General features: G+C 41.3%; 1 protein-coding gene across 1 annotated transcript in view; it reads left to right on the forward strand.

Moving 5' to 3' along the window:
- Window positions 1-15790, forward strand: part of WTAP (WT1 associated protein) — a 65077-nt gene that overhangs the window by 35370 nt on the left and 13917 nt on the right. Inside the window, exon 6 of the mRNA XM_075863748.1 lies at window positions 4-27. Coding sequence (XP_075719863.1) covers window positions 4-27 — 24 coding nt within the window. The remainder of the gene's footprint in view (window positions 1-3; window positions 28-15790) is intronic.

The raw sequence follows: 15790 nt of genomic DNA on the forward strand, positions 1-15790 counted from the left end.
GAGTGCCTGGAAATTTACGCCTGATAGGTAAACAAACCAAATACTCCCCCGTCAAGACTTCCCTGACAATCCCACTGCAAGAGTGCTATGGTGGGATGGCCAAGTACTCGTTTTGCACACCAAGACTCAGACTCTGTGAGCCAAAAAAGCCACTTTCTTACATTGTCCAGCTTGTAATGCTTAATGTAAAACTTATCAGATGAACCTTGTATTTCAGCTTTTTATTTTCCTCCCTTCATTTGCTTCAGAGGCCTGAGAGCATCGGACTATTCCGAAGAAGAGGCCACATCCGGCAGTGTCCCTATTTTCTAGAACACTTAGACATTTGCAAAAAATGGTTCTGATTGAAGAAAATACAGGCAGAAAAAGAAGTCTGGCACGTTGTGTCAGTGTCCATTTATAGAGGAGAGAACTTAGTTTTTTTGGTTTTGTTTTTTCTTTTGCCATAAATCATGTAATTGAACATGTAAAATTCCCATAGAAGGTGGAATGTTCATTGCTCTTTACATTGAGCCTAGTGACTTAGACATTTTAAGTCCGTATATATTCAAATAAGACTTTGGACTTCATGATTGTTCAATGAACTGCTGGGCCCAATCTGAAACCTAAGGTGATTTTTATTTTAAAGGGGGTTGGCTAATGATAGCTCTTGACACACTGCCATGACACCAGACTAGTGTTTGCTTTCGAACAACACGGCTGAAGTTTTTAGTTTTAAGCACACTTCTCTGGTGTGTGGTATTTCTATGGGTGGAAAGTACTGTGGATCTATTAAATGGAGGTGTTTTACGCACTTCTATACGGGATGAGCTTGGTTTAGGAATAAAAATGTTATGCAACTAGTCTGTTGTTGCAAGGTTAGCAAGTAACAGTAGCAGAAAAAAACAGACTAGATCACCTAAAATAACATGGCATACAATTCTGCAATTATATTGAGTTTGCTGGTATAACTATCATATGCGTTTTCTTTACATGTTTTATTACTGCTTTTTGTATTTTGTGTGCTTTCCCGCTTCAGATGCGGACAAGAAGACCGTTGGCAAAAATTCACTTTGCGCTAAGGACTTTTACATTTTCCTCGGATGATGCAAACCTTTTTATTCCAATATCAGGAATGTTTGTTTAGATGTTTTTAATGATCTAATCAAATGTCTTCTATGAAGATCTTTTGTTACTTTTTTTTCCCCTTTATGTTATATTACCAGGTATTTATTTTCTTGGGTATGACTTGATTTTGTGGGGTTTATTCTATTTATTTATTTTTCTCCATTCTAAAATAGCACTGAAACTTTTCTACTTTGAGTAAACAATCCATTTTTCTGAATTACTAGGTTTTCTTATGTTTTTATTTTTTTATTTTTATGAACCAACGAAGATGGACGTTTTGATTCCGAGTATACATACAGTGTACATATAAACGTCTAGATGTGGTGTTTTTTAAATACTAGTTAGCCTTGAGAATGTGAAGTCTAGTAGAAAACCCACTGTGGAGCAAAATAGTGACTTTTACAGTGACTACTGCATTTAAAAAGGGCAAAAGTACATTAAAGGTTGCAGTTTTTCCTTGTCCTTGATGGTCCCCACAACTGTTGCACTGCAGGGAAGATGATTTTTAGTCCATTTGGCGGCACATGCAAATTAGTATCTCTTTCCTGGTATTAAGATTTTCCTTACTAGAAGATGCTCACAGTGAATTGCACTAAATTCAGATACTGTAAACCCCTTATTAGCAACAGATTAAACTTGTTATTGACTCCCTCATAAAATCTTTTTCTGGCCAAGATTGTGTGGCAGCTAGACACCCCTAGAACTACTTCTATTCTAGGTAAACAAAGTATCTGGCATCTTGTTATCGGTCATGCCTGATCCTTCTGTCTCCTAAAGGCATACGGCTGCCTGATACAGTATATTGTGGGCAGATCTCAGCGGAGTGGGCTGACATTTTGTGTATGGATGTCTTCCCTAGAGCAGACTTTGAGCCATGTATACGTCTTAATTTAAAATATTCGCTATAGAAATTAAATAATTGTTGGCAGGTTCTGCCAACAATGTAATGTCTGTGTGCTCAACCCAACAAACTGCTGCCTTCCTTAAAAGTAACAGGTGTACAGGCATGTTTACTGGAGAAGATGTGTCTGCTAAATGATTGTTTGGCTACAGCTATCTTGTGTGTTTAGCTAGGTTAAAGGGGTAGGCCAATTTATGTATAATTGAAACAGCTGTGTGGGAAAGAGGATTACATGCAATTTAGTATATACTTTTATAAGTTTAGCACTGGTTACTCGATCTGTGAGCCTTGCCCCCGTGTTAGCGTTGCCCCCGTGTTAGCGTTGCCCCCGTGTTAGCGTTGCCCCCGTGTTAGCGTTGCCCCCGTGTTAGCGTTGCCCCCGTGTTAGCGTTGCCCCCGTGTTAGCGTTGCCCCCGTGTTAGCGTTGCCCCCGTGTTAGCTTTGCTTTCTGTCATGACTGCACGCAGCTCCCGTCCATACAATGGCCGTCATTGCAGCACACTGCGCCTGCTCTTGTTTCCTGGACGTCCAGGACTAGCGCTATTGCAGATGAAACTATTGTACCGTTCCAAGCATCATGTTCGTTTTGCCAGACAAAACAACGCAGCATGCGATGGATCTGGCGCTTCCGTTTATCTTGTTATTCCTATGACGGAACAGAACAGTAAAGTCTAGCACAGGTGTGAAAATAGCTTGTTTTTTTCCGGCAAGTTTTCAGTTGCAATTACGTCCTGGTGGGGGGTATGGAGTGGGCTCACGCGCTGAGCGCACTCCATATGCTGCGGGTGTCAGCTGTGTTTTACAGCTGACACACGGGCCTAACCGCCAAGAAAAGTTTGGCAGCTTATCGGCAATTGTGGGGTGCCGATGGTTGTCATGGCAACTCAGGGGCCTAATGAAAGCCCCCAGGACTGCCTTCACTCTGCCTCTGTTAAAGGGAATGTGTCGCTAGGAAAAAAAAAAAATTTTTTTTTGTTAAACTGTTAGTATATAAATGATTACACATTGTTCTAATTTTTTTTTAATTTTTTCACAAGTCAGGAAATATTATAAATTAGATTCTAATTTATAACATTTCCATGTGCTGGTCACTAGAGGGAGCAATTCCCAAAATGGCAGCATTGGCATGTGGTAAAGCAACCTCATTGCTTTATGCTCAAACAATCCCCCCTCCTTTATCGTGGCTAGTGCCAGGACAAAGGAGGGGGTTGAATGTTGAAACCTCCTACACTGTGTGCCGCCATTTTTTTGAGCGAATGCACAGTGTAGGAGGATTATATACAGTGTTAGGGCTGATTCAGACGTGTGTGGCGTTTCTGCCCACGCAAAACACGCAGTGTATGATGCGCGGCTGCGTGGTTTTCGCGCAGCTGCCATCATTATGACACGCCATTCGGATGTTTCTGTTTACATTCATCCTTTTGACAGCTGGTGCGCGAAACAGGCAGTTTCGTGCCGACCTGCGTGGTTTTCACGCACCCATTGACTTCAATGGGTGCGTGATGCGCAAAATACGCAAAGATATTGACCATGTTGCGCTTTTTGCGCAGCGGACAAACGCTGCACAAAAAGCACGGACTGTCTGTACTGCCCCATAGACTTGTATTGGTCTGTGCGTGGCCCGCACGGACGCAATACACGTTCGTGTGAATCCAGCCTTAATCAGACAGTATAACACAAACATACACACATCACATACACAAACATAACTTACCTGCCGCTGCTGCTCCCTCCGCTCCTAGTCCTTGCTTCTGAACATATAGACGGAAGCCGCGACCGGAAGTAGTCATCTCACTGTCCGGCCGCGGCTTCCGGTCCACATGAAAATGGCGCCGGATGTCACTCTGCCGAAGACCTTCCTTTTTGGACTGTGTGGGAGCGGCGCATGCGCCGTTCCCACACAGACGACGTATGCTATAGTGAATGGAACGGCTCCTGTTCGCATTCTCTATGGGGATGTATGTGCCGTATTCCATCTCTGTATGTGTCGTTAATCGACACATACAGAGATGAAAAAAAAATGGCAGCCCCCATAGAGAAGTAAAAAGAAAAAAAGTACAACACAAAAACACTAATAAATAAAATGTATTTTAATGACCTAAAAGCAATAACATAAAAAAATAAATACATTTCGTGACACATTCCCTTTAAGGCAAGCCTGTAAAAATGACTATGCACTGCAAGATATTAGTATTGTGTATTGTACCAGCGATCTAACGAATAGAATGTGTAAAAAAAAAAGTGACCTTTTTAGTAGTGAAATAAAATATTAAAAGTAAAAAAAAAAAACCTTTCCCATTCTTCCATTAAAGTAATGTAGAAATAAAGTAAACAAAATTGGTATCGCTGTCCATAAAAGTCTGATCTATCACAATATAGCATTATTTAACTTCCGTAAAAAAAACGCATTTGAACCGCCAAAATCACTGTGTTTTGGTCAACGTAGCTCTCAATGAAAACTACAGCTCGCCCCGCAGAAAATGAGCCCTCACGCTTCTCAATCCATGGGAAAATAAAGTTATGGCTCTCAATGTGGTGAAACAAAAAAATGTTTGTTACAAAGTTGTTTTGTTTTTCTTCATAAAAAAAAAAAAAGTATATTAATTTGGTATCACCCTAATCTTATTGAGCCACAAAATAAAGTTAAGTTGTTATTTTTTACTGCACGGTGAAAGCCGTAAAAACTAAACCCAAAAAACAATGGAAGAATCTCATCCAGTTTTTTCCAATTTCAGTCGGCAAAGAATTTTCCCCGTACATTATATGGTACTTTAAATGCTACCAATAGAATCTAGAACCCCTATCGCAAAAAATAAGCCCTCACACCACCCTATTGCCGGAAAAACGAAAAGGGGTTAAAGTCAATGTGTTCCATAAGGTGCCTTTACAGATCAGTCACTTCTGTTATTTCAGTTTTTGTTCCTATGACGGAGCAGTAAATGGAAATAATGTGGATATAGCCTAAGGGGATTAACCCTTTAATGACCGCCCACAGTCATTTGATGGTAGGTGGTGCAGGTGCTTTGTCTGCAGCGACGTCTCTTGGTGTCGATGTAGAAGAGGCTGATGAGCGCCCGTCATCAGCTCATGAACTTAGAGCAGCCGGCTGAACGCAGCGGGGATTGGGACCCCAGCTGCTTAACCCTTTGATCGCCGCGGTCTGTGTCCACAGCATGATCAAAGGGGACTCCCCTCTTTGATCGTGTCACCTGCAAACCAGTGACTCGATCGAAGACCGGCATCTGTCTGCAGTCAGCCCTGGGGATCTGCGGTTAGGGTACACTATGTGCTGCCCTAACAGTAGCCTGTGACACAGAAGATCATGTATTGGCATACAAGAGTATGCTAATACATATTTTTTTTTTATCCCATTAAGGCCTCATGCACACTTCGATTGGCTGTTAATGACTGATGGCTTCCGTGTGCAGTCCGTTGTTTCATGGACCAATGCAATGAAAAGGCCGAGACTGTTCCGTCAAACGGACTGGAGTAGGACCTGTTTGTTTGTTTTTTTTTGGTTTTTTTTTACTGAACGGCCACATGGTTCCGTTAAAACAACGGAAGTGTGCATGGCACTATTGAAATGAATGTGTCCGGGTGCTATCCGTTAAAAAAACGGATGGCACCCTGAAGAAAATAACTGAAGTGGGCATGAAGCCTTAGGGATAACTTTATTTTTTGCTTATAATGTAACAAAAATAAACTAAAGTCATTATTTTGAATAAAATATATTTTATTGCCCGTACATTACATAAAAACAGAAAACTTAGATAAGTATCTACACTACCGTAATAACCTTAAGGCTGGGTTCACACAGATTTTTTTGCAGGTGGAAATTTTTCCTCAAAATTCAGTTTGAGGCAGATTTTCCTCTCCCTGCACGCCGATTTTCGCAGGGTTTTTCGCCCGCGGCCATTGAGCGCTGCGGGTATAAAACTCAGTGAAATACGCTTTCTCTGCCTCCCATTGATGCCAATGGGAGGTCAGAGGCGTAATCGCGCGAAGATAGGGCATGTCCCTTCTTTCTCCCGCGAAACTGTTTTACCGCTTGCGGGAAAAAAGACGCCTCCGCCTCCAATTGAAATCAATGGGAGGCATTTTCAGGCGGTTTTTGACTAGTTTTTCGGCGCGGTTTCCGTGTAAAAAAACTCGGCAAAAAAACTCAGTGTGAACATAGCCTAAGAATTAATTTAACACGTGTTTAGTGTAAAACATTAACAGGATATAAAACAAACAAAAATAACACAATCCTGAAAATCGCTTTCTCCTGTGTTCACACTGTAAAAAGAAATTGTATTTAGTGGTTTATTTTTCTACCCCCCCCCCCCCCCAAACCGCACAGAAAAAAAATACAATTTCTCCCGCATAAAACAGGGCTTCATACAACCACGTCAATGAAAAAATAGAAAGCCGCAGCAAATAACGGCCAAAATTGCCTCCCATTGATGTCAATGGAAGTGGAGGCGTTTTTCCCCAGGTGCGGGGAAAAAAACGCTAGCGGGGGAAAAGCTAAATGCCCTATCTTGAGGTTTTCCACCTCAAAACCCCAATTGAAATGAATGAGACAGAAAAAATTGCTGCGTTTTATGGCAAAAACTACTTGCGAGTTTGTTTGTTTTTGCCTGTTGAAGAAAAAGGTAACAAAAAAGCCTCAAAACATGTCAAACGCCTGTGGTGCAAAACCACTTAAAAAAAAAACCAAAACAGCTGATTTTTGTCCAAGCAGAACTTTCTGCCTGCAAAAAACTGTGTGTGCTGGCAACGTGTCAATTTAAAGGGAACCTGTCACCAGCATTTCACCTATTAAACCAGCAATACCAGGTGGTAGTTGGTGAAAAATCATTTCTATATAACCTATAATTGTTGGCTCTGTATCTTTAGTATTCAGTTTTCTAGTGTTCCCGCACCGTATGCTAATGAGCATAAAATAGTCATATCTTCATTCCTCAAGTCTTTCCAAGGTTACCCTGCCTCCTATCTTTTGATTGACAGCTCCTCGTCTTCCCCCAGCACCTCTTCTGGGGTATACATACAACGGGACACTGGATTATTATGATAAAAGTCATGAAATGTTTGCAGACCGTTATTTACAGTCGGAGGAGGAGTTTAGGAGAAGGGGTTAACGGCAATGAACTTTTTATAGCAGCGGCCAGTGAGGGATAAGTTAAAGAGGCTCTGTCACCAGATTTTGCAACCCCTATCTCCTATTGCAGCAGATCGGCGCTGCAATGTAGATTACAGTAACGTTTTGTTTTTTTAAAAACGAGCATTTTTGGCCAAGTTATGACCATTTTTATATTTATGTAAATGAGGCTTTCTAAAGTACAACTGGGCGTGTTTACAGTAAAAGTCCAAGTGGGCGTGTATTATGTGCGTACATCGGGGCGTGTATTATGTGCGTACATCGGGGCGTGTATTATGTGCGTACATCGGGGCGTGTATTATGTGCGTACATCGGGGCGTGTATTATGTGCGTACATCGGGGCGTGTATTATGTGCGTACATCGGGGCGTGTATTATGTGCGTACATCGGGGCGTGTATTATGTGCGTACATCGGGGCGTGTATTATGTGCGTACATCGGGGCGTGTATTATGTGCGTACATCTGGGCGTGTATTATGTGCGTACATCGTGGCGTTTTTACTTCTTTTACTAGCTGGGCGTTGTGTATAGAAGTATCATCCACTTCTCTTCAGAACGCCCAGCTTCTGGCAGTGCAGACACACAGCGTGTTCTCGAGAGATCACGCTGTGACGTCACTCACTTCCTGCCCCAGGTCCTGCATCGTGTCGGACGAGGACACATCGACACGAGAGGCTACAGTTGATTCTGCAGCAGCATCGGCGTTTGCAGGTAAGTAGCTACATCGACTTACCTGCAAACGCTGATGCTGCTGCAGAATCAAATGTAGCCTCTGGTGCCGACATGATGCAGGACCTGTGAGTGACGACACAGCGTGATCTCTCGAGAACACACTGTCTGCACTGCCAGAAGCTGGGCGTTCTGAAGAGAAGTGGGTGATACTTCTCATCAGAACGCCCAGCTAGTAAAAGAAGTAAAAACGCCCAGATTTAACACACATAATACACGCCCAGTTGTACTTTAGAAAGCCTCATTTACATAAATATAAAAATGGTCATAACTTGGCCAAAAATGCTCGTTTTAAAAAACAAACAAACGTTACTCTTATCTCCATTGCAGCGCCGATCTGCTGCAATAGGAGATAGGGGTTGCAAAATCTGGTGACAGAGCCTCTTTAAGTTCAATAGGTGAAATGCTGGTGACAGGTTCCCTTTAAGAGGTAAAGGGTATTCCCAGTAAAAGTTTCCAACGTTCTGAGTTACACATGGAATAATATACCTGAGCTGTGTTTTATGTGCAGTATTTTTGTTGCAGTGAGAACCTAGGCTGCTTTTCATGAGGAATTGTTTTATTTACCTTACCTTCTTACCATAAAGTATTGAGTTTGTCTTCTGGGACTTTGAAATTGATGACCTATTCTTAGGTAATCAATATCAGATCTTTGGGGGTCCGACTCCCGACACCTCGACTATCTGCCAATTGAAGGGGCCAAGGTGCGTGGCTTCTGAATTGCTTACCAGGCACAGCTCTGTACATTCTGTAGTGGCTGTGCCTGGTACTGCAGGTCTGTTCTTTTAAAGTGAAGGGGACTATGCCCCTTCAATCAGCTGATCGTGTTGGTGCATGGAGTCTGACACAACAACCCCAATGATGTGATATTGATGACCTATCATAAGGATAGATTATCAAAGTCCTGGAAAACACCTTAAAGGGACTGTGTCGCTAGAAAAAAATATTTTATTTTTTTTTAGTTAAACAGTTAATAGTTTAGTTAGTGTTTAACTAACTATTGTTGTAATTTTTTCACGAGTCAGGAAATATTATAAATTAGATTCTAATTTATAACATTTCCCAGTGCTGGTCACTAGAGGGAGCAATTCCCAAAATTGCAGCATTGGCATGTGGTAAAGCAACCACATTTTTTATACTGCAATATTTGAGAAGACACACTCGCTCTAGTGAGCTCACAGAATCCCCCCTCCCTTATCCTGGCTAGTGCCAGGAGAAAGGAGGGGATTGAACGTTCAAACCTCCTACACGGTGTCGCCATATTTTTGAGTGAACACACAGTGTACTAGGCTTACATACAGTAGTAATCACACAGTAAAACAAGTACATACACAGAAATAACTTACCTGCTCCTGCCGCCGCCGGTCCGTCCGCTCCGTCTGCTTGCTTCAGAACACAAGTCCGGAAGCCGCGACCGGAAGTAGTAATCTTACTGTCCGGCCGCGGCTTCCGGTCCACAAGAAAATGGCGCCGGACGCCGCTCGGCCGAAGACCTTACATTTGGACTGTGTGGGAGCGGCACATGCGCCGTTCCCACACAGACGGCGTACAGCATAGTGAATGGAACGGGTCCCGTTCGCATTCACTATGGGGCTATATGTGCCGTATTCCATGTCTGTATGTGTTGTTAATCGACACATACAGAGATGGAAAAAAAAATGGCAGCCCCCATAGGGAAGAAAAAGTTACAAAATAAAAACAAGTAAAACAAACACAAATAAATCATTTTTTAATAAAACACTAAAAGCAAATTGATATAAAAAAAAAAAATTCTGCGACACCCGTCCTTTAAAGCTTCTTACACTGCAATTGACTTTCATTAGGACTGCGTAGAACAGTACGTTAACCAGAGCAATACTATGCTGACCATTCCAGTGATCCCTTAATTTATATAATTAGATGCATTTGCTTGGTAGCATTTTTCTTTCTCGTTTATCAAAAAAGGGCAACTTTATAGGCGGCAAAACGCAGTAGTGAAAAAGTGAGGAAAATGTATAGTTGAATCTCGCAAACCTCTTTATAGCTCTAGTCTTATAGCAAATTAATGTTATTTTTTTGTATAAATAAATTATGCAATTTTCCTATCTACTTTCTGTATTAAGTTTTCAAGATCTCTGCTTAGTGTTGTTCATTAGGAACGTTCATTGTTTACTTCCAGTAGATAAAATTCTGTCCATGGTCATGTGATGGATGCACAGGTGCACGGCTCGTTACAGTACGTGTATCAGAGCTGTCTCTACTAACGATCTCAGCACATGTGTCCATCACATGACCATGGACAGAATTTTTCCCACTGGAAGTAAACATTGAATGTTCCCACTGTATGACAAGCATCTAATATTGGAAAATTGCATGACTTTTAATTATACAAAAAACATAAATTTGCTGAAACCAGACAACCCCTTTCATTTGGTAGAATAGGATTTTGTTTTTGTCACTGAGATTTGACCTGTACTGTTGAATATAATAGTGTGATCTTTATCCTGTGGTTTAATCCTTTTACTGCCAAAGACATGTCATTACTTTAACCCCCCTTAGTTACCAGCCTATTTTAGGCCTTCATTAACAAGCACGTTTTTTTTGTTTTTCCATTGTCGCGTTTAGGGCTTATTCAGACGAACGTGACATACGTCCGTGCAACGCGCGTGAAAATCGCACGGACTTATATTAGTCTATGGGGCCGTGCAGACAGTTCCGTGATTTTTATGCAGCGTGAGTCCGCTGCGTAAAACTCACGACATGTCCGTTCTTTGTGCTTATTTCGCGCATCACGCACCCATTGAAGTCAATGGGTGCGTGAAAATCACGCGCACCACACGGAAGCACTTCCGTGGGACGTGCGTGATTCGCGCAACAGCAGTGGTGAAGTATGAATGAAAACAGAAAAGCACCACGTGCTTTTCTGTTTACAAACATCCATACGGAGTGTCATAATGATGGCGGCTGCGCGAAAAGCACGCAGCCGCGCATCATGTTGTGATGCCACATGGTGCTGTCAAGTGCCTGAGGATGCAGGTACAGTTGAAACCATGAAAAAAACGAACTGAAAAAAAATAATGTGGTAGATGGTGTCCTGGGGACGCAGATACTTTTGAAATTGGGGGGAAAAAATGAAGAAACCGATATGCGCAAGATGACTTCTGTTGATTGCGCTGAGTTTGGGTTATTTTTCGATTGCAGCTACTAGGACTGGGCAATTAATCACCCCCTAAGCATAATCAGGAAATAGAGATATGTGCATGTAGACAAAAGTGGCATGTATCAACTCTGCACGTCTTAACCTCTTAATGACCAGCCTATTTTAAACCTTAATGACCAAGCCATTTTTTACGTTTTTCCATCGTCGCATTCCAAGAGCTATAACCTTTTTATTTTTGCATCGACATAGCTGTATAAGGCCTTTTTTGCGGGACAAGTTGTATTTTTTAATAGCACCATTTTGGGGGACATATTATTTATTGATTAACTTTTATTAACTTTTTTTTGGGGGGGAATAGAAAAAAACCTGAAATTTTGCCACTCTTTTTCGCGTCTTAAATCTACGCCGTTTACCGAGTGATATAAATAACACTAACTTTATTCAGCGGGTTGTTACGATTGCAACGATACCAAATTTGTATAGTTTTTGTATGTTTTACTACTTTTACACAGTAAAAACGCTTTTTTTGTTTTCGCCGATGCAGTTGTATGAGGGCTTTTTTTTTGCGGGAAGACTTGTAGTTTTTATTGGTACCATTTTGGAGTAGATGCGACTTTTTGATCACTTTTTATCACATTTTTTTTAAGTCAGGATTCACAGAAAACAGCAATTTTTCCATAGTTTTTTATTACATTTTTTACAGCGTTCACCGTGCGGGTTAAATAATGTAAGATTTATAGTCGGGGTCGTTACGGACGCGGCGATACCAAATATGTGTAACTTTTTTATTGTTTTTTTTTAATGATAAAGCATTTTGTAAGGGGAAAAGCTGGGTTTCACATGTTTTTTTAAATTAACTTTATTAAACTTTTTTTTACTAGTCCCACTAGGGGACTTTAATATGTGATTCTCCGATCGCTATTATAATGCACTGCAATACTTTTGTATTGCAGTGTATTACTCTGCCTGTCCGTTTAAAACGGACAGGCATCTGCTAGGTCATGCCTCCGGCATGATCTAGCAGGCATTCGCTCCAGGCAGACCTGGGGGCCTTTATTAGGCCCCCGGCTGCAATTGGAGACACAGACACTTGGCAATCTTATCGCCGGGTGTCGGTGGGAGAGAGAGGGAGCTCCCTCCCTCTCTCCAAAACCACTCCGATGCGGTGCACGCTATTGTGCACCGCATCTGAGGGGTTAAACGGGTGAGATCGATACTTATATCGATCTCACACGGCAGAGCAGGGACGCCCCCACCCCTCAGCTGCCTCTGGCAGCTGAGAGCAGGGAGATTTGACGCTCCCTGCTTTGTTTACTTATCCTGATGCAGCGACGTAAAAAGGCATATGCATCAGAATAAAGCCCGTTAGTGGCCGCCGTGAAAAGGCATATTGGCGGTCACTAACGGGTTAAACTATTATTTTCTCTGAGTTGTTGTGCACTTTGTGGCTAAAAGTCTTACCCAAGCAAACATGATGAAGGTATATGCATTATTTATTTATTATTTATTTTTTTTAAATTACTAAACGTTACGCCCATTAATGTTAAGTGCTAGGAGTGCCAAGTGGTTTTAGTTTCAAAAACGAAATGGGTATTGGAGTATAAAGATATTTATTTTTTTTAGAATTCAAAGTGTGACAATTCTCCCCGCAGGTAAAAGATTAAACAAAATTTGTAGTATTTTCGGTTCAACGTTCATGGTCTTTTCACGAAGTTGTCTAGATGATTTTGAATTGAAAGCCTATGAGCAAAAGCTTTCAGATTGAGGGAGTGTCTTAAATAGTGCTAATTCTGGTGTAGCTGATCCAATTATAAAAGAAGCAAAAATGGCGTTCGACTAGACATGAAATGGGTGGTCAGTGATCTGTTGGCAGCAAACCCAAAAATCATAATACATCCACTTGCACGATTAATTAAACTTATAGCAGTCGCTGTTGATTCCGTCAAACGGAAACCTTACTGAACTGAGACAAAAGGAAGCCCTTGGCATCTGAAGCATTACCATTGAAATCAATGGTAATGCAAACGGAAGCTATGGTTTCCGTTTTCATTGATGGGCTCCAAGAGCTCTGCTTGTAGTCATTCAATAGGAGCCCTTTATTTACCTACTGTGGATAAAAAAAATCTGTCCTGGTCATTTGTTGGACACACTGGTGCAGAACTGATATGTTACATTAGTTGTTTTTTTTTTTTTACATTTTCCAAAAAAGGAAGCACAACATTGTCACTGATGAAAACATAAGATAATACAATAAAGTGAAGTCGGTAACGTCAAGAAAACTAGGTCCCTGTTCACATCACGTTTGTCTTCCGTTTTGGTCTTAACGGAAAGACACAAAGTATTGTTTCCGTTTGCAATACCATTGATTTCAATGTTCTTTTTTTGGTTTTAGTTTGTATCAGTTTTCGTCCGTTCCGCTAGGTTTCAGTTTATTTGACCGAAACAATAGTGTAGGGTGCTACTCTATTTTTTTTTTTAGCAAGAAACGGAAACCTAGCTGAACAGAAGCAAACTGAAACCAACTGAAAGAAACATAAAAATACCATTTGAAATCAAAGGTATTGCAAACATAAACTATACTTTCCGTTTTTGTCTTTTCGTTCCTCTGACGGAAGAGATGAACAGAAAGACCAAACGGAAGGCAAACTCGATGTGAACAGGCCCTTACATTTAGCGTGTACATCAGGAGCTGTCCCAGCGTACATATGACTTTAGGGTTCAATTAGCCTGCCGGAGGCCAAAAGTGTATCCTTTTTGGCCTCTGGTGGGTGCAAGTCATAATACGGCAAAAAAACAGGTTCTGGAATAGCGTAGTAGACTATTCCGTTCTACTGTATTCAGTAAAAATAAATAACTTTTTTTTATCTTTTTGCTTTTACAGCTGAACCGTATGGGTTATGGGTGCCAGTGTATGGCAGAGGCATCCGTTTAACATATACTTTATCCGGCATATTTCTAAAACTGAGGCTGTAAACGTGATGTATACGGGGGTGAGCTTTTAGGTCACGCCGATTGAGCTGTCATAATTACCATGAAAGGCAGGTCACTCGGTTGGGAAGGCATACGCCCTCCTAGGTAGAGTGAGTACAGAAGAAGCAGCCGCACATAGCCAACACCAAGCCCACAAATTGGCACACAATTTGCAGATAATACCACCGTTTTACAGGCAAAATTGTGCCGCCTTTTGTCACCAAGATGGTTTTGGACGCTTGTGGCTGCTGCTCTATGTGCTCACCCTCAGAGCTCTTTTGTTATGGAAAAAAAGTCTGGTACCTCTGTGACCTTCACATGACCATGGACACATTTTTACCACCTCTGGTATCTAACAATAGTTTATTTTGTGCCCTCTACCTCAAGTGGAGGGACCTTGTGGTGTCCACACCATTTGGTTGGTGAGCTAATAAGAAACACTTGTATTCTCTGAAATGCCTTGTTGACCTGCAAGTTCAGAGCTCCATTAGTGTTCAGATTTCAGAAATAAAAGGAGTAATAACAAACTGGCCAATAATGCAGTGCAACTTCTTTAAGTACACGGACCGTTATCTAAAAATCATGACAAAGGCGCACGCACAACCGTGTAACTCGCTGTCTGCGTGAAGGGAAGCGGGGGATTAGGAGTTGTGTATCCTAAAATGGGGTTCTGAATATTATAAAATTAATTTGCCTTGAACTGTAGCCCTATTAACATAAAAAATAAATAAACCACAGGTACAATTAGAAGCTATTTTACCATTTACCAGAAGAAATGTTCTGTCCACATCAGCAAAGTGATTGTATGGTAGTAAAGCGTTTCTAACGTCTGCTTTTTAGGTAATTGACCTCTTATTTTTGTGTCTTCTGAACCATTTTTTTACTCTTTCTAGAACATGATTGCTTTATTCTATTGATTCATGCAAACTAAGATCCTCTGCTAGCACTAACACCTGTAAAGTCATAAATGCCATGTCACTTGTTAGAAGCATTTGCAAATTCCCTTGTATATTTGCTGCATGAGACCTTGCGTAGGGTTTGAAAGCTGCTTCACTGGTTTATTCTGTTCCGCTGAATCAAGTAAGTTTTCAATGTGATAAATGTCGAAAGCCCGAATAATAATCGTATCCATTTGTATCAATACTGCCTAGATTGTCCTGTGTGTAATGCTGCCACTTCAGCTTTATACATTCACGAAACGTGAAGGTAGGTATTGAATGTACTGTACCCTATTATGTTAATGTATGTCATTTTAATAGACAAATCTAATAATCCTGGCTTGCTGCATTACTCATGTATCCACTACATAGAATGTTGATGGTTGCCGCAGAGCACGCTTAGTTTTAATGCACCGTACAGATTCCGAGATATACATTGCATTAGAGGTTTATACATGTATGTATAGTGTCTTACATTAACAAATTGCTGTATGTGCAGATCTCCAAAGAGAGTTTACCCCCCAAAAACAAAGGAAAGAAAAAATATTCCAACAAATTAATTTATCTGCAAACAAATGTTAAAGGTTAACTAAACTTTCAAAAAAACTTACATATCCGTGACGTGTCCGAAGTTTTGACCGATGGGGGTCAGAGCACTGAGGCTCCCACCGATCGCTAACACCAAGTGGCAGAAGCGTTCGGGAGAGCGCTGAGCCGCTTAGTTTCTGATTGAACCAACTGCTCAGCTTTCAGAGAAAAGCCACAGTACAGGCTCACAGACTTTCTATTGAGCCTGTGCACCATTTGCTCACGTGAGCGCTTCTGCCGCTTCGTTTTAGTGATCGGTGGGGTCTCCGTGCTCGG

This window comes from Rhinoderma darwinii, chromosome 4 (genome assembly GCF_050947455.1).
Source record: "Rhinoderma darwinii isolate aRhiDar2 chromosome 4, aRhiDar2.hap1, whole genome shotgun sequence".
In the NCBI taxonomy this organism is placed as follows: Eukaryota; Metazoa; Chordata; class Amphibia; order Anura; family Rhinodermatidae; genus Rhinoderma; species Rhinoderma darwinii.